This window comes from Lasioglossum baleicum, chromosome 5 (genome assembly GCF_051020765.1).
Source record: "Lasioglossum baleicum chromosome 5, iyLasBale1, whole genome shotgun sequence".
In the NCBI taxonomy this organism is placed as follows: Eukaryota; Metazoa; Arthropoda; class Insecta; order Hymenoptera; family Halictidae; genus Lasioglossum; species Lasioglossum baleicum.
In genome coordinates, this window is record NC_134933.1 from 5,645,636 (window position 1) to 5,666,022 (window position 20,387).

The following is a 20,387-nucleotide window of genomic DNA, read 5'->3' on the forward strand; positions in this document are numbered from 1 at the left end:
ATATTTGTATGTTTTCCCATGCTGTGTAAGCGTTTCGCATTCCACCGACTTTCTACCGGCGTCGAAAAAAAAACCCCGGTACACATTCATTACAGGGAAAAAATGATCGTCATTAATATCCGCGGAGAGAAGTTTTTCGGGATATTACTAGAACCGCTTCTAAAGCGTCTCCGAATTTCTTTGAAAGGAAAACACTGGCTCTTTTATCGCGACGGTGGAACGATGCGAGAAAGAAGAAGCCATAATTCGGAGACAGTCGCCTTATCGTTCGGCGCGCATTAATCCGCGAGGCTGAAAACTTTTAAGCCGATGAATGTCGAACGGTTTGTTTGACTTCGTAAAGTTTAAACAAGTACAGCCCCAGTCGAGACAGGAGAGAGAACCGATGGAAATACGAGCCGAAACTCGCGCGTTTCGTATCTGTTTTGCAGTTTGCGGACGATCACGTTCGCGTCTGACAATGAGTCATTTTGCCAAACGAATCTCCTCTTCTCTTGTTTCTCGATCCATCCTGTGTATTCTGAATCTTTAAAGAAATTAATCTCATGGAAATTTGTATGATTTTCTCAGTCCTCCTCTTTTCTTGCGTTTTAATTCGCCCTGTGTTCATTATTCGACAAAAATTAATTTCAAGAAATAAGATTTTCTGTAGCTCTGCATTTTTTCATTTTCAATGTATCCTGTTTTTGATGTTTAGAGCTTAATGAAATGAGCTAGATTAATAAAAAAATGGGCAGTACTTTTATAAAAATGTTAATGTTATAATTTTGTACGAAATTCTCTCACTCCCCATGCTTTTTTGACTGCTAAGAGTCAAATTTAAAATAAGTGACGTGTTAGGCAATATTGATTATTTTTACTGGGTTCCTAATCATTCACGTTCAGCTCACGGTGTCCATGAATCACTATGCACATTTGCCTAATATGAAATAACATATTGTATCGTATTGACTCACTTGAAGAGGGCACACGTGATGTAAATATCAGGACTGATAATTGCGTTTATTTAAGAAGAAGTAATATTTGTTGTGTCTCGTGCAAACAAAAGGTTCACTAGATATCAGACGAAAGTAAATTAACGTTTCTATTCAATTAAGATGTAGGTATTTGATTTTATTAAATGAATTAGAATCGAATTATAATCCAGAAAAGTATGGATCCTAGAATCTATGTATAAGTGAACAAGATTGAAAATATCTGCAAACCATAATTTCCATCGAAATGGTGAAATGACAAATATAGAATTTTAGGAAAAGTGCTGGAACCACTTCTCGCGATGATGAATATTGAACTTGTGTCGATGCCAGGTAGCCAAATCGTTTAGCGTCGATATTGTGCACGTCCGTGCATCTTCGAGCAGAGGAATAAATAACAATGGTGGAAGCCCATTTGTCTGAGTGCACAAGAAACAACGAAATGCTGGAGTCGTCTATGCATTCATTCGCTGTATCATACATTTTTTCCACTGATTCGTTACAACTTCCCGATTGGCAGCCGTCATCCATCTATATTCCCAATTAAACATTGGAATCTCCCAATGTAAATTAATCCAGAGGATTGGCAATCCAATTACAAAGGATTTGTTGTTACTTCAACTGTCAGACTTTCCAAACCGGATGCCATAGTTCAGTGCTCCCCGACCTTTTTATCGTCGCGGACCGGTCAACGTTTGATAATTTTACCGCGGCCCGCTGAAGGGCGGGGAGAGAGGGACGTTGATTGTTTATATTTCAGATTGTTCCGATTTAATAATTTTAATTTAATTGTATTTAAATAATTGTATTTAATGTTCCTTGGTCGGACCGGTAAAATTTGATCCACGGATCGGTACTGGTCCGCGCAGTGGCGTACCCAGGATGTAATCTTAGGGGGGGGCCGAGTTGAACCCAGCCCTAGGTTTTGCGTGATGACCTTTTTTGTAAGCCAAAATATCTATCATCGGTACCCAGGGCCATTCCGCGATTTTAATTTTGGAAGCTGAACATTTTTTTCTTGGTGGCGGACTTGGCCCCCTGGCTCCCCCCCTGGGTGCGCCACTGGGTCCGCGGACCGGGGGTTGGGGACCACTGCCATAGTTGACGCATGTTTTATCAGTTGTTGTGCAAGTACGAGTTCATTAGTCGTTTGTCGGTCACTCCCACATAAAGATTCACGACTTCGTTTTATTAGCACGCAGTTCCGAGAATCGAAGGCTATTTGGCGACTACTTTCCTCGTAACAGAATTTGCGCGATGCACCAGGTGCATGGCACATGCGGTGCCGTTGCAAGTACGACTCTGTATGATGACTAGTGGCGAGGTCTATCATAACAATGACCTAGATACTTACTCGCTTTAATTATAGCTTGCTCAAATGAATACAGAGGTTTCATTTTCTTCGAATGAACAAGCAGATTTTTTCCTGCATCAGAGTGCAACAACCCGCAGCAGAGTCATTAGCATTCATAATTATGTCAACTGGACTGTGGTTTGTATGCATTCCTGACGAAAACAAACAATAATGTTCATACATTATTCTCCATTGATTAAAAGTATTACGGGTGAACATCATTTTCTATTTAGCTCCTTCTTGCAATCGACCTTAATCGATCAGGTATATTTTTCTTTAGTTTAGAATACTTTGATATATTTTAAAAGGCACTCCGGACAGAGTTGAGCAAAATGTAATTTCAATTACAATTACAATTACTTACCAATTACTGTAATTTGAAATTGCAGAAATAAAATTACAATTACATGTCATTGTAATTGGTAATTGCAATTACTTGACAAATCACTGTAATTGTAATTTTATTTCTGCAATTACAAGTAATTGTAATTGGTAGTTATAATTACTTAACGCCAAAATGGCTCTAAAAAAAGTAATTAGATACCTTTTTTGATTGATTGTTTTACGTCGCTTCTTCAACTGCTGTGGTTATTAAGCGAAAAGTAATTAGACACCTACTCAATGGAAATGTCTAAAAAGAACAAACAAAAAGTATATGTTAGGAAATATTTATTATTCATTAAATATTTATTTGTAGCTAATTATTTGATATTTCACAAAAACGATTACCAGTACTTTTCAAAATGACCCTCATTTCAAAGTTGGAGTCGGATGATATATAACATATGCTTTTTGTTTGTTCTTTTTTGACATTTCCATTGAGTAGGTGTCTAATTACTTTTTTTAGTGCCATTTTGGCGTTAAGTAATTGCAACTACGAATTACAATTACTTGAAATTGCAGAAATAAAATTACAATTACTTGAAACTGCAGAAATAAAATTACAATTACTTGAAATTGCAGAAATAAAATTACAATTACATGTAATTACTTAACACGATTACAGTAATCGTAATTGAGTCTAACAATTACTTCAGTGTAATTGTTCTTTTAAACCACTAATTTTTATGATTTGGACCATTTAACCGTTTTCTTATTGTAATTGTAGCCCACTTTTGCACATGTAATTGAAGATGTGATTAAATATTCATGTAATTAATTGCTGTCCAACTCTCTGATTCCGGAACTATATTAATGTGTGTAGCAAAGAAAGTAGACCAATTTAAATTTCTTGATTATAAAATTATTGGATTTTTATTGTTCTCAGGTATGGAATTACTAGCCTCCTAGAAGCAATCAGCTGTGTCTTTTTGCTGCTGACGTTGCTGGTGTATATTTATTTACCTTCCCTGCAAAATTTACATGGGAAGACCTTGATGTGTCATGCTGCGAGTCTATTGGTGTCTTACCTTTGTCTCACGATAATACCATGGGTGACACCACTGTCGTCGACGCAACCGTTTGACAGTAGTGCAAGCATATTTTGTGCCGTACTAGGTATGTTATTGTTTCATTACCAGGCACCCTGCGACTAATTAAAACTCGTTACTCACTCTCGTGATCTACCTCTTCAGAAACATCGACGATCTTGTCACTGCTAACTACACTGCGATTTTATCCACTCGGAATCAAATTGAAAAGAACGTTACTTGCAGTCCAAGAAATGAAACGGAAGCGAACACTTAATTGCTTTATTCTCGATTCACCTTTCGCATTTAAAAGTCCATTCATAGTAATGCATTCACATCGCGTTGTCTAGATTAAATTAAAATGATCAGGCGGAGCTGTCGTAACTTTCATTTGAATTTTATTGCGCAATTACCAGTGCGATATAAGCAGTATCATCTTTAAAAATGCGTTAATTATATTTCTTCGTGTGTTAATTAAATATTACTTGCGCGTTTCTTGCATGGTATATTTGATATTCATTCCGGTTCTCAGTGAAACGTTTCATAAGGCGTCGAAACATTTTCTTAATCAAGGAGTTCCAACTTGTTCCTTCAGGAGCATTTCTTCGGTTGTTGTGCTAAAGGGTCGTTTCGCAGATTGCCCGTTTTTCTATCGCGTCCTCGCTCGCGTTTGTCTTTTCCGGCAACAGTTAGTAGCCGCAGAGGAGCTTTACGGAACGGTCGTCACTTTTGAGTCGAATTTTTCTATCGAATGATCTGTGTGCGACTTAATAGAAATGATAGTATCTCCGTTCGCATTCAAAGAGTTCAAATAGATAACTGGGAGCAATGTTGTGCACATATTATGTTATTTCGAACTACCAATCATTTTTACCATGAGAAATAAAATTCTACTCGACCATTACTTCATAAAAATTCGGTTTCCCATAAAAATCCCGCAACAAAACGCAGTCTACCGTGGAATGCAACAAACGAACGATCGTTTGCATGATGAATAACGATCGACGATTCGGTACAGTTCGATTCTCTGTGGCCAGTGAAACAAAACCTCGCGTTTCAAGTTTTACGTTCCCTATCCTAAAACACCGATCCAACTCGTTTGCAATTGCGTACAATTACGTATGAGCGCATCATCTTCGTGAGTTATTTTCAGAGTTCCGTCGTTCTGCGGAAAGCTAAACCGCCGTGTTCAGGCTAGCGCAGCCTGTTTCGAACCCGTTCGACTCATTGGAACGGCACAATTTAATTCCCATTAAAATGTTTCGATACTTTACGCGAGGGAGAAACGCGCGATAAAATGCACTTCTCGCAAGACTCTGAATCTGCTTTCAGGTTATACCATGCTGTTCTCGCTGCTGTCTGCCTTTTGCTGGCTGAACGTCATGTGCTTCGATATATGGCGGACTTTTGGGTAAGTTATTCCCGAGGATCGGAATTTTCTTCTGTCGTTTAGAAAGTATTCTAGACGTTCCCCGAAGCAGTTTGGGAATTAATTCAAAGAAAACCATTGAACCCATTACAATGAAACTTTGCACGCGTATTTATACATGTTTGATGTAGCAGCATGAATTTTTGTTGGACGTTCTGTTACACATTGTGGGAGTTATTTACAAAATTGCGCATCATGTCGCGAGACTCGAATATTTTGTATTGTAGAAGCTTTTTATCGATGAGGTGGTTGCTAGTGAGTTTCATTATACGGCGAATGGCATACTACGCCTTCAGTTAAAGTTTCAAGTGAAAATATTCATCCATTTGAGAGGTACGATGTGCACCGTGTTTGAAAGTGCAGTTTCGAGATAAACGAAGTTTAAAGCGATGTTTTCTTTAAAATATGACTTTGAAAATCTCTAAACGAGTTTCATGCTATTCCTGATGTATGTAGAGACGCTTCAGCTACGTGGCCCTGTCTAGCTTCGTCCTTTTTTCTCTTTCTTAAATACGCACAGAGGATCCAAGATGTATTTCAACACTAAATATCCGATTCTTCAAAAATCTCCTATATTTAAACTATGACAACTTCATGAACATTTTAAAGCTAGGAGCCTCCAGTTTCATAATTTATCGTCCATTTTATTCTAAGATTTTTTTTCACAATGTAGCGGATGAGGAAACTGAAAAATTTTTTCCGTGATTCACAACACCGTAGATCTAGAAATCGAAAATTCTTTTTTACAACGAAGATTATTTTTTAGTTTCCCTCGGTATAACTTAAAAAATTGGTTTCTTTTGGATTTAACTGCATAAGCAGCTCCTTCATCCTCTCGCGTAGATTCCATAAAAAAACAAACGCTTCCACTGTTGGCAAGCTTTTGCAAGCAGGTGTTCTACATTACGAACGTTTGCACACCGTGCGCTTAGTTCATTTCTATATCTTCGTTAATAATGTGAACACTCGCCTCTAGCTTTTTGCGAAGCAATCACAAGGCTTCCAACAATAATTTTCGAGGTTTCGTTAGTTCAGCAGCTGCTTAAAAATCCTGGCGAGAGTTCGCTCTCAATCAAGCATAATGAGAACGAAATTAGTTATAACGTGACTCATCTAGGAGGACAGAGTTGAAAGTGTCGCTTTCAATGGGGCACGGGATCAAGCAGGGACTTTACGTAGAAACTTTTTCAAAGAAGTATGCGCGAAGTACTTTACACGTTGCGTTTTTTTATGTGTGTCATCGGCATGAAAGATCGCGTGGACGGCGGCGTAGCTTGCTAAAGTAGTTCCTGTTCAGCTCAATTTAGTTTCCTACGGCCTCTGAATCTACGCCGAACCTTCGCCGCTTTTTCTGAAAGAAGTTGCTCGAGAAATTTCAAAGAACTCGCAATATGATAGAGACATAACTTGTCGGCTATTTCAAGGGACCGATATCGGTAAAAAACGGGAACCGTTTTACGAAACGCTCTGCGCGCGAGTTCAAGCACCGCGTGGCGAACAAATATCACTTTGGGAACGCGTTGTGTTTCCGGTCAGCCGGTGATTCTCGGAACAATGGCATTTATTTGTGGCCACGTGTCTTCCAATTCTGTATTTTGAGGAATGGTTATAATCGCCCTCGGATTACATTCTCCACCTGCTCGATCGCACGAAGACCGAGAAACACGGTTCTTCGACGACCGTGTTCCACTTATCCGGTGTGTCAATGCCGAAACTGCAGCCGTCCTGTTCGCTGAATATATCGATCATATAGGTTTTCGCGCGTATTAGAAGACCGCTGATTTTTTGGATACCATTTCTCTCGGTACTTTCAAATAAACAGCTACGGGATCTGTGACTAGACTAAATATTCGAACGAAAAACATGCTGTATATTTGCGCAAGGTATTTTTAGTTACCTTGCCGAATAAAGCAGGGAGGTCGAAGAATGAAGGTATCGATATTGAGGTATACGAAAGTGGAAGAGATCTAATCAGATCTCCTATACGATATTAATTGTATGCCTAATAGTATTTATTTCGGGTATTTGTGCCCAATTTTCGGTGTTCTATCTTAACGACTGGGGCAATTAAAGACATTTGTGAAGTTAAAATTCAGAGAATACAAATGTATTGTGTTCTACATACACAACACGTGCCCCGAGAAGGGGTAGGAGGAAACGGTATAAATCCGTTTAAAATTACAGGAATTACAGTTAATTATTTTTCTGCAGGAGGCTGCGTGGAAATTGCGGCGGTGGACACTCCCAAGGCAAAAGATTCCTACTGTACTCTATTTACGCGTGGGGCTTGGCATTGTTCATCACCCTGTTCTGTGTTGTGAGCGACCTACTGCCTTTTTTGCCGATCAGTGTCAAACCGAACTTTGGGGAGGTGAGGTGCTGGTTTACAAGTAAGTAAATTAGACAGATTAATATCAAATTGAATTTTTATTTATCTGGCTTTAAAACTTTTTGTCCTCCTTTTATGGCTACTGGTATACTAATAGGAAAGATAGCAGAACCCTTCCTCGCACTAAAAATTCCTTATTTTGATCCTTATAAAAAATACAGAAACATCCATTTTCTTATTAACATTTTCCTTATGTGTAACAAGTTTTATGATTACGTCTGCGTTCACTGTTAACAATGTTCACGTCAAATATATATGTAACTATTAGACTGCGGATCTTTATGCAAAATAAAAATAGTTCGTATCAATTGTACGAAACACAAGTCAAATAAAATGACTGTTCTACGTTTAATAATTTCAACAAGGTAAAAATAATACATAAACATTCGTATATTCAGTTAATCCTTTTACTGGTTTAAATTGCATCCACCCATTTTTGTAACAAATGCATAAAATCCGCAGTCTAATAATTAATTATAATGATAAATGCTGGAATTTCATTGCATCTACCCATTTTTGTAATAAATGCATAAAATCTGCAGTATAATAATTAATTATAATGATAAATGCTGGAATTTCGAATGTATCTTGCCAGGAGTATATTTTATTAAGCTCTACCCCAATAAAATGAGGTATGGCAGATATTCAGCCTGTCGGTATCGCTGAAGACAGCCATCAATATCTGACGTATCTCAATTTAATGCAGTAAACGTTGTCTTTAAACTTTAAAGCTCATGCTATCACGTAACATATGTTCCTCATTGAAGGTCGTTTTATTGGACGTTCTATTGTACTCCAAGTATTTTAATATCCAATTTCTGCAGGCTTCCACACATGAAGCACGTAGGAATAAAGCATGGCTGGTTTATTGGGTATGATGTCGTTGCATTTTTCCGCGATTTATTTCACAATGGGGTCTCGAATCCATACCTTTCGCTGCAGCAAGATTGCACTGTTTTTTTCATATCCGTTTTATTCGTATTTTTCATTTCTCGTTGTTCTGAAAACAGAGCTTTTTCAGGAAGCTTTCATATCATTGCACGTGTGCAGCTCGCGAATTTTCGCTCGGCGAATGGGGATATACCGGCCCTTCCTCTCTCTCTCTCTCACTCTCTTCGTTTCCTCTCGGGTGTCTTTAAATTTCTGGAATTAAAGCGACATAATGCGAGAGTCCGGGTAAAAGAACAACCTGCGAGGCTCCCCCAGGATTTCCGTCCGGTGGAAGGTTAAATTGCGGCCGTGGGTTTCGCGCTTTTCTAGATCAAATATTGAATTAAGGTCGCAGCTTTCGCCGGATTTCATTCGCGTCCTGCTCCCGTATCGCCACGGAGCTTGCGGAAATTCCGTTGTTTCGCGAACAAAGATTGCCGGCTACAGCTTCGCGACACCGGTTTTCGATGGAAAAACTCTTCTTCCCGAAGCCCGCCGCTTATTTCCTTCTTGACTAACAGGATCAGATTTCACTCGGAGCTCACATTTTTCCTCACTTCCTCGTCTCCCAGAAGCAAAACTTCAAACGGTATTTTTCTTTTCGCGAAAAGTCACGATCTTCCTCATCGATAAGAAATACGCCGTTTTCACATACTGCAGTGGCCGATCAAATTGTTATCAGTTGTACAAAGCAATTCGTAACTCTCCTTGCATTTCTGTGTGTGTTTTTGTATCTGGACCTCTTTTTTCTCTTTTAAACATTTCTCAATTTTTGTTGTTGTTTGATCTCATTTGTCTTTTGCATTCAGTCTCAATGTCTTCTTCGACTGTAGACCCAGAAAAAACATTCAGATACGCATTTTGCCCGCCACGGGGTTATTCGTGTTCCAGCTTTTCACGTGACACAAGGTTTCCTCGCCGTTTCGCTAAACGAGTGCCGGCCGTTCAACTAATTACACTAATTAGTTTGTGTCGGCGGACGATGGTTTTGCACGGAATCCAGTTTTAAGAGTCAGCTCGTTAAAGACGACTGGAGGCTAAGTTTTTTATCATCCAAACGTCCCGCAGCTGGTTCGCTCCTCCTTTTCCCGACTTTCGTTGAATCGAATAGCAAGCGGAACTTCGTTATAATAGTCTGCAAGGTCGAATCACAAGTGTCACTTTATATCCTGTCTCTATCTTTCTCCGAACACTTTCGTCGTTGGTACCTCGTTACCATTTTCTTTCGCAGCCCCAAAGCCATAATACAAAAATTCTGTCGTAATATTCGTATTCTTCGATTTTAACAATGCTTTAATTTTTATCAATGTACGAATCACTTTAGTCTTAAACGTGCGATGACTGCAGTCTAATAATTAGACTGCGGATGTTTATGCAATTTCCAATTTTTGTTGGCAAACTTTAAGAAAGTGCAGTTACACAAAATCTTATTTTCAGTGGTAGTAGTCTTTGTAGATCTGAAATAAATAAAAATCGTCCGAAATTTTGTGCAGTCTTATTTACTAGCATTTTTTGAAAATTCTTCGAAGCCATCAATGCATAATTTTTATCAATGTACCACCCCTGACAGAAACTATTCGATCACGGAATGTGGTGCGTGAAAGAATGAAAGATAGTATTATACACGTGTCACACGTAGCAAGGGTTTTGAATGAATTAAACAAATTTTTTGTATATAAATGTTTTAGCAAACATCAATTTTTATTACGAACCACTTTCGTCTTAAACGTGCGATGACTGCAGTCTAATGATTAGACTGCGGGTGTTTATGCAATTTTTGTAGGCAAATTTTAAGGAAGTTGAGTTAAATAAATAAAAATCGTCCGAAATTTTGTGGAATCTTATTCACTAGCATTTTTTGAAAATTTGTAGAAGCCATAAATGCATAAAGATCCGCTGTCTACTAGTGATAGGCGATGGTGGTTGGTCCAATCGAATATTCTTTACCAAGAGTGTGACAATTCGAATTTCGTATGCTTGCAGAAGACACGCTCAGCGAGCTGCTCTTCTTCAGACTACCAGTCTCGATCCAGTTGACGTCGAACATAGTGTTCTTCATTCTCACGTCTGACCACTGCAGCAAGGTGAAAGCCGAGATAAGGAGGGTGGCCGACCCTTCGGATCCTAGGAGCAAACGATTCCACGCTGACAAAACCAAGTGAGTTTATCGACTGTGCTTTAAACTCTGACACAACGCCAGAATCCGCTTTTATGCGTCAAATACATTGGAGATTAAAATTAAACGACCACAAACTCGAGCAGAACGTTGTCAATGCTTACAAACTGTTACAACTTCGCGGAAGAAAATCGGAAAACGATCTACTTTGGCTTATCTTAAAGCGTAAAACTTCTATCTCACTACATCTAAGTTATGTTTCCGGCGGTATTCTTGTACTATGAGGTCAACGGGAAAAACAGGGTACATACATACTTCTAGTACATGTTTTATCGCATGTCGAATGTGCGATAAAACAGTATAGAAAAATCGAATTGTACGTTTAAAATATATTTCATTACGAAAACACCAATTTCGACTCCGGATGTTGATGCAAAATAAAAAGTCTATGCACCAATTGCAAGACACAGAAGCTAAATATGAATTTATATTCTTCATTAATAATTTCAATGTGGTGTGAATATAATATATTAATTGAATATCTTCACTGTTTTAAATTACGCTTGCTCGTTTTTGTTATAAATGCATTAAAGTTTTGATTATTATTTAGATTATTAATAAAGCTCTTTTTCATTGACAGATTCATCATGAACGTAAAACTATTCGTCGTGATGGGTATCATGTGGATCGCGGAGATCGCGTCCTCTCTGTTGAACTTGTTTTCCACTTACGAGTGGAAGGAGATAGTGTTTTACTGGTCAGACGCGATAAACTGTTTGCACGGTGTGATGATATTCGTCCTGTTCGTGCTGAAGCCTCGAGTGTACCAAGCCCTGAAGAAGCGGTTGGGGTTTCAAGAGATGAAGAAGAGCTCCAGCGAAGGGACGTCCACGATCCAAGACCCGAGCAGAGTGAAAAAGAGCCCCAGCAACAGTACACTAACATCGAGTTACGCGGTCAGCTTAGTACCTTGACCAATCGGCTACAGAAACGCCACGAGAACCAACGTTTTGCGTTTCTCTGTGCATGTGACCGGACATAAATCTACCCGAGAACCGACCAAATATACTTCTTGTACCTTCAGATACGTTGTTTTCCCCTTATTTTTCTATTATTTCTTGTTCCTCTTTCTTATTCTCGTCGCTGTACACTATCGACGACGTAATAAAGATTGACAATGCAGTGAATCACTTTGTTGTATCGTCTTTTTATCACGCGAATCGTTGGAAACCGGCTCAGTATTTGTCAGGAATAAAGAACCAGCCTCTTTTCTGAATAATAGATGTTAAAAATATATAAAAAAAACTTTTTAAAAACTACACTTATATTAAAATGCACTAAAAAGGAGAAAATAATTTTTTTCCTGGTTCTCAAGATTTTAAGCAATTAGTTCAAAATTTCTTCTGTTAGAAAATTCGTGTGGTAATAGATAGAAAAATTTAATATAAAAATAAAATTATGACATTAGTGACTATAAATAAAAGCGTGGAGCGCCCACGAAGATTACGTCAATATAGTTTAGCGCTCCACGCTTTTATTTTTATAGTCACTAATGCCATGATTTTATTTAAATTTATATTAAATTTTTCTATCTATTCCCACACTAATTTTATAACAGAAGAAATTTTGAACTAATTGCTTAAAATTTTGGGGAAAAATATTATTAATCATTTAATTGGATTCAGTATTTTATGGAGAACCAGGAAAAAATTGTTTTCTCCATTTTAGTGCATTTCGATATAAGCGTGGTTTTTAAAAAGTTTTTTTATATATTTTATTTTCTACTTTTATTGTCATCGGAAGCAAGTGTGTATACAAAATTTCAGCAAGATTGGACTATGGGAAGAGGTTTAAAATTCGATTACAGGATTTGACGCATACAACAACAACACTAAAATTAATAATTAAAAAAATTATTAGACACGTTGAATGACTACGATCTAACGAGTCTGTCACGTTCGTGTAAATTCATCAGAATGATTCAGTTCATTCATCAGGAGTTTGTTCAAAATCATATAGTATGTAGTATACTTAAAATTAAAACTATGAGAGTATATTTTTGATCGTTGAAATTCTGCCTAGAAACTGAACTTCGATTCGACGAATTAGCGGTTTTGGAATTAGCGGCGCGATGAGCTGTTAAAGACGGCGTTAATAAATCTGGAAAACGTTTGTTTCAAAGCGTTTAAATTCGCGAGCTTCCCGACGATTCCCGGGGAATTGTGTGGATCTTGCGAAGACAGGAATCGCGAGAGAAAGAGCATCGCAGAGGTTGTCGTTCGCGCGTGTAACTCGGCGATGTTGGCGCGACGGGAAGAACGGTAAGCTTATTAAATCGCTCATCGTCACCCTGCCGAACAGAGAGCCTTTGTAATCGTCGCAAAGAGACGCTTTCCGCCATAAAAGTTTGCTCAACTCCGGCTGCATCAAGAACCCCACTCCGCAAGAACGTGAATCTTCTTAATAAATTACTGCTTAAACGGCCTTGCACGCGATTCCTCATCTTAATTGGAAATTTAACAGGGTTCGCGACTGTTCGAAATTTTCGCTTTGTTTCAGACGTTCAACATTACCTTAAATGTCTATTTCATTACCTTCATTGCATGATGGAATAAATCTAGATAATATGAAACATTTAGTACAGTCGAAAATTTAATTTTCTAGATAAAACACTCTGCTACGAGAGACAAATTGTTATTTGCTGTCCACATTCTATGAAAACGGGATCCTCTAGGCGAATTGTAATTCACAGAGATTAAAAAAAGTCAGAGGGGTTCCATTTTCACAATGATAGTTACGAATAATACTCGAATAAATTGTTCCATACGAGTCGCATTTTCTACGATTTAAAAACGTCTCGCAGCCGCCGGTTCAAAGGAACGATATTCACTCTCTGTTGTTTTATTGCCTTCATTCTTCTTTATATCGAAAGATATCCGCGCCAGTTACCGGTTCGAAGATTCGCGGTTTTGAAAAGTCGTTTTTGCCGCCACTAATTTTCCTGTCTCCTCGAGGGTTCGTCTTTGCTCGCCTCAGGTGAACGGCCATATTATTTCTCTCGTGTCTGCTCCTTACAAGTATATAAAAGAGTTTGTTTCTTTTTTCTCCACCGCGCGAATGCAACGAGACACATTGAAATTTAACAATTCGCATCTCCTTTCTATCTTCTCGATTTATTGTTAGAAAACGTTTGAAAACATCGTGTAGATATTCGTCAGTTTTTCTTTCTAAATTCTATCTGTATGGTTTTATAGTAACAATTCGGGATATATTAAATGCACAGCGGGGTCAGTAACTAATCATCGTCTTTAATACTTATCGTACGGTAGAATCTAGACTACAACAGTAGCACTCTGTACTTATACAGTCATCCTCTCCCCACCAGGCAAATGAAATCAAGGGTACTTCTAAGCCAATTAATTAATCGATTAATTTACGCGCGAATGCATCTCGATTGATCTCTCCACCGATCGATTAATTAATTCGCTGGCTCTAGGTATCCGTACTCTCCCATTCTATTATACATGCACGGAGTATGTATGTACAAATATTCACATAATGCACTCATTCGTCCATCTCTCTCTCTCTCTCTCTTCTCAAATTGGAGTCCTCCAGAAGAATTTTACAAAAAACTATTAACACATATCCTGACGCACGAACGAATACAAGTCTACGCTTTCTCTAGGGCACGCAATGTAGATAACTACTAAAATCGATATACAAATGTTATACCTCACTCTAACGGTACATTCATTGTGTCTTGAATATTCATAAATCCTTTCACCAAAAATTTCGGTCTTTTCAGGCAGATCTAGAAACAAGCTTATTTTAATATTGGTACCATGTAGAGCAACCTTGCCAAATTCGTACTGGTCACCTCTAAACCGCAAAATAATTTACCGTTATTTATTATAATATGTGGAATTGAGCGATAAATACAGTATCTATAGCCTGCTGCTTGTTTAATAAAACTGTTTTTCCTTTTTTTCAAAAAAATCTGTTAGGACTAATGTCACTTTCGTGATTTATATGATTGGCAATATCAGTTTGTAAAAATATCTTAATTGTATTTCCTTATATCTACATATATTAATTAGATCTCCTATATTCGACATTATAGGATTTGCAACGGCTTTGAAACGTCGAAGAGCGTCCCTCGCAGGCTCAACCAAGATTCCCGACCCTAAATAGGAACATAGGCCGCCGGTGTGTGCGAGTCGCAATTAAATACAATGATCCTCGGGGAGAACGAACCAGCTCCGTTCTAGGACGAAGCCTTCTCGTCTTGGGGGTGAATATTTGGGATAAGAGAATAAAATGGAACACCGGAGACCCTGACGGAGATTCCCCGAGCGGGTTCGCACGGTTAGGCAGAAGAAGCCTCGAGCAAAATAAGGGAAAACGGTCACGTTCGTCGGGAGGAGTATCTGCCTCAAGGCTTCCTCTCGTTCGCGGTCTCCTCGAGGTCTGGGTCCTCGTTGATGATGGAGATGTCGCGGATAGAGGGTCGCCGCATCTTCCAGCCCTCTGGTGGCGAGACAGGCGTGGTGGTTTTCGTGAGCAGCTTCGGCCCAGATAGGGAAATGATGATGGCCCCGGCCGGAGCCATCAATAAAATCGACAGCACACACATGGTCATCACTGTCTCGGCATAGTACACCTGTTCAGGGTCGTTCGGATTGACTTTGTCCAACGTGGTAGGGCCCAGAGCTGCCTGCACCGTTGCCTTCGCCATCCAAGAGAACGCCACGAAGATCTTTTCTTTGAGGTTCAGTTTCGAACCGATTCCCACGAGGATGGTTACTATAATGCGGATTACTATGCCTGCTAAAAGGCAGGCGATGCCTAGGTACACTGTTCTGCTGTCTAGCTCGGCGATTTTTATCTGGGCGCCCGTCACGGCGAACAGGATCGGCTCGAATATCATCCAGAAGATCTCGAAGGCTGTTGCCACTGGATTCTGAAATGAAATCATTCATTGTTAGACCAGAGTGTAACGAGCTTTGAATTGGTGATTGGTGAAAGTGATTTAATTCGTATGTTAAAGGGTTAATATAAACTAATCATTAGGCCATTTTAAAATCGAATAACTCTCCAATCTCTTTAAAAATTCACGTTTACTCTTTTATAAATAAATTCGAATTTTCGGGCCACTCTGTGCGTTTCCAACGTCAATCATCCACCTTACGATTCGCACCTGATAAATTTCGGTAATTTGTCTAACAGCAATAACAATTTCAATCGCGAGCCAACGAGATAATACAAACATAATTAGAAACAAATTACGGTCGCTCGAATCTCCATTTCGGGACAGATTCTCCCGCGGCAGCTGCTCGGCAAATTCAAGGGAAAAAATAAATATCCTTTGTAGCGGGTAACGACTGCATCTTGTAATTAAGAAGATTGCTATGATTTCAGTTTCAGTTGGTTCTCGAGGGTAAATGTTCTCCCCCGTTTTCCTCCGCGATTATTAAACTTCGTTGCGAAACAGAGAACTGAATTTTTGGGGCGTTGCAGGCAGGAATGTTCGCCGAATGAATATATTAATTCTATGTTGGTATTTGAAATTTTAATTCCGACGATTTTCATTTCGACGAAGCTTTGTTGCAGCGGAACTTCCCCGTCCGAACACGTTTTACTAAAAGTGCAGCTGGCTTTGTTGGATCGTCCGCGTACCAATTAGCTTCCATTAATTAGCCAGCAATTTTCTTCCTATTATTCACCGCGATAATGCGAGATAACGTGTTGGTACTCATACAGTGATTCCACAACAAATTACATTTATTTTTGAATTTTTGGAAGATTGTCGATGTTCAAATTGTTATAATATCGGGGGGGAAATCGCGAGGTTATTATGTAAATCAGGTTTATCATTGGACGATTTGTTAATACAAATACCTTTACCAAAAAAGATGTTAACAGAACATGAACGAATCGCGAGAGCAGAGACTTTAAAATGAATTGAGGTTTATAGATGTACGATTCTTCGTCGACGCTATAGCAGTTTAAATATCGATTCTGTTTCGAGAACTCATCCGAAGAAAGAAAAAATTCAGTGGATACCTTTCGCAGCCACTCTACACGATCGACGAAGAGCAGTGTAAAATCTCAAAGTCTAATTTCGAAGCCTTCGATAGACGATGCTGTACTTGCTTGCAGACATGAACACTACACGGACGGTTCATCGGGGGTTAATCCTCTTACGCGATGGCATTGCCGTTGTAGCGGTGACATGGTCTAAGCGTTTGTATCGTGAAAAATCGGCGAAATAAAAGCTCGCATGGAACGTCGAAAGCTTATATCAATATCCCTTTACAGACTTCTACAGAGCTCTCAACCATTGTCGTAGCTTGTTTCCTTCGTAATTCAGACCGTCTCGCAAAATCTGTGTCGTTGCTCGTTTCCCCGTTTACTATGACTTCACCTACCGGTGTCGATTTCAAAGTCTTTTGTAAAATCAGTTCGTTTGAAGGGGTTTTCAACTCTTTGACGACCGAGAAAACGCGGCAGGTTATTTCCGTGGGTATAATAAGTCGATCATTGAATATCGGTGTTCATCAATGTAGATACATAAATACTATTGCTTCCGTCGCGATGGTTTATATTTCTTTCTTCCAATTTTAAAAGACACAGAATATATACACTTGTCTGGAGCACTTTTCACGCTACAGTATTTTATCGATAATTGTCCCCAACACGGGTCTGCCCAGGGACAATTATCCGCCAGGGATACTATTCTTTGACTTTTGCCGAACGTAGAAAAGGACAGCGGAGCTCGGAGCAATAACAAATATCTTCTTTATTTTTCATTATTTATCGATGGGACTTTGACCAAAATATTCGCGGCATTTTTCTAATGAAAATGATACCAAATATGACACAATTTCAATTATATTTACTTGTGTAGTGAACGATGAAAGTTTTCGACGCAAAGAAGGACAGCGTATGGGAAAGAAAGTGTTGGAAACTTTCATCGACCATTACACAAGTAAATATTATCGGAACTATATCATATTTGGTATCATTTTCATTAGAAAAATGCCACGAATATGTTGGTGAAAGTTCCATAAAAAAATAATGAAAAATAAAGAAGTTTTGTCATTGGATTAGTGTGGTCACACCGATATACCCGACCCGTATGATGTCATACTTCTCGGCGACCGAGGCCTCTCGAGCTTCTTGGCCCCTCAAGAGGGTACACCCCGCAGGAGTGGGGATAGTTTTGGGGCAATTGTCGGCCAGACATTTGGGACATTTATCGATAAAATACTGTACTGCAAAATCAATGTTCCCTCCGGTTATTATAAAATCCTGTAGGATTTGTCGGAGGGTTAGTTTGTGAGCATAGTGTCACGCGATACTACCCCTCTCGGCGCGACACCGTTATTCTTCAACCCCCTCGAAGAACTGTCAACGTCATTAATATTTTACCGTGGATATTGCCATACTTAATAACCCTGACGCAACGAGCTCACTCTTTCTCCCAGTAAATCAACATCGTTAACACCACCACCGACGCTATGTCGCCATCACGAATTATTAAAACAAGTATAACAACCCTCCTACGGCGAATACCACCGATAAACGACATAATTGAACGTTATAACTCTCTTTTATACTGATCGATTGCATTTTTCTCACGAATCTTTGATTACTTCTGGATTGACACCTCGAACGTATATATTTAACCCTTAAACCTCACTCAAATTTATGTCAATACTTATTTGATAATATAACAATGAGGTTTTAGATGAAACTTTTTTTAGAGAGATGAATATCAAAAACGACATAATATTAAATATAATTTAATTGAATCATTGCATTTTTGAAGAACAATTTCTAAATCCACTTAAGACCGGATCCACAAACAGGAATTTATCTCGTGCGATGAATTGTTTTATTAAAGGGGAAGCATAGAGGTAATTAATATTTTTATTCTACCGTGTTTCGTGCACGTTCGCCACGCCGCGATCGACAATTAATGGAATTTTTCTCTAACAATTTTTCTCGCTTTCGTCTAATTGGTATAAAATTTAATTAGGTCGTCCCGCGATCACGGAATTTCGCGTTCCTTGCTTCGTTACAGTCGGTTAGGCAATAGCGCGGCGCAAATGTCGTTATTAAACGCGATGTAGGTACTGTTCGATAATGACTGGTTAATTGCGTGTACTCATATAGTATTCTCAGTTGAACGAGTCCACAGTTAGCCGTACATTATACATGTCTCGCATAAATCGAGAACAGTTCCGATATGTCAAACGGGAATTTATCACGGTGACACGAAAATATTAGCTGGAGCTTAAACGTTGAGAATTTTTCTTCTGAAAAATAATGTAAAACTCTTTAATCATCATTTGTCTCCGACCTGTGATGAATTTGTGAATTTTTAAATCAATATACAAAGGTGACTGTATTTTCTTCTTTAATCAAAAAAATAAATATATGAATAATTTTGCCAACCAGAATCTATTAAATATATGCATTATTAATTTCCTTCAAACTGGATTCAAATCCAGTGTGTGTATCATCTACCGATGTTTAAATACGCAAAACAAACGAAACTTTTGCTATTGGATTTGCTTTTATCGATAATGAAAACATTTCCCACATCGAACATGCGAATATTTACAATGCCGGACGGGTTGATTTGGTTGATCGAAAGCTTTTTACCGCGCACCACCGCACGGAGAGTGTGCACTTCCCGGAAGCTTCAGATTTTTCCGTAAAAAACAAACCAAAGCAGAAAAAGCAATAGAGAAGTCTAAACCGACAATAGCGAATCTAAATTGTCATCATCGGGGGCCCTGAAAAACACCGCGTGTCCCCGCTAGAAACTCTGGCTCGCAATTCTACAGTTGATTTCGCGTAATTGAATTGCATAGGTTGTACGGCCGGTGGGCATTAATTAACGCGGCCCGATCGAATGAGTTAATTAGGGGTTGCCAGTTCTTTTCATTTGGTCGAATCGCGAGTTCCTTTCTCCCTGTTCCTTTTCCGCGCCTTTACGCCCCCGCAGCCACCTCAAATATTTCCAGCCAGGTTGGCCCTCCTTCTACCCCGTTCGTACCTCCCTCGTACCCCTCATTCCACCCCCATTTTCTTTTTTCACCCCCTCGGCTCCGTCTTAGCAGGAGCACTTCTGCGAGAGCTTTCAGCAAGCGCGACCTGTAACCAGAGCAACCCTCGGTATTTCGTATAATTAATGAAATCGATCGTCGTTCGAGGAAGGCGAACTTCATTATATAACCTCCACTACTTAATTACAAGCCGCTCCCTTTCTCCGTCGATCCCGTCGCCCCGTCCTTGTCGCCCATTCCGCTTATATGCGCCAGCATTATCGTGTAAAATCGTTTATTTACCTATCCACCGACAGAAAAGAGCCTCCCTCCGCACCACTCTTCCACCCTGTTAATTACTGCCACGACGCGACGTGTCCGGATTTCTTCCGCGACTTTCACCCCTATTTTCGCTACCCGTTAACTTTATGCCGAATCCAGGCGTCGCATAGTGTGACGAATGGCCTTTTTAGCTGGACAAAATTAACTTTCAATTAAACAAAAACTAACTGTGCCAATATAATCTAAAATAACCATGTATTAAAACCCTTGAATGTTAAAACTTAAAATCCTTTTGTGTATGTTTACAGAGCGTGTAAACTTCTCCTAAAAGACGGACGCCTAACCTATAAATGAATGGGCACATTTCCATACGCGCTGGAAATATGTTAAAATATATTCAAATATCCTATATATGATGGATATAGCATCTCAAAACATGTATTTTCAT

The 20,387-nt window shown here is 39.1% G+C and overlaps 2 protein-coding genes across 5 annotated transcripts in view; one reads left to right on the forward strand and one right to left on the reverse strand.

Moving 5' to 3' along the window:
• LOC143208647 (G-protein coupled receptor Mth2) overlaps positions 1–11,865 on the forward strand; it is a 33,842-nt gene extending 21,977 nt beyond the window's left edge. Inside the window, exons 6-10 of the mRNA XM_076423233.1 lie at positions 3,596–3,825; positions 5,070–5,148; positions 7,378–7,556; positions 10,469–10,643; positions 11,242–11,865. Coding sequence (XP_076279348.1) covers positions 3,596–3,825; positions 5,070–5,148; positions 7,378–7,556; positions 10,469–10,643; positions 11,242–11,575 — 997 coding nt within the window. The 3' untranslated portion in view covers positions 11,576–11,865. The remainder of the gene's footprint in view (positions 1–3,595; positions 3,826–5,069; positions 5,149–7,377; positions 7,557–10,468; positions 10,644–11,241) is intronic.
• A 2,024-nt stretch (positions 11,866–13,889) lies between these two features.
• Nha1 (Na[+]/H[+] hydrogen antiporter 1) overlaps positions 13,890–20,387 on the reverse strand; it is a 116,844-nt gene continuing 110,346 nt past the window's right edge. For all 4 annotated transcript variants that reach the window (XM_076424508.1, XM_076424507.1, XM_076424509.1 and 1 more), the window contains exon 6: positions 13,890–15,561. In XM_076424508.1, coding sequence (XP_076280623.1) covers positions 15,034–15,561 — 528 coding nt within the window. In that variant the 3' untranslated portion in view covers positions 13,890–15,033. The remainder of the gene's footprint in view (positions 15,562–20,387) is intronic.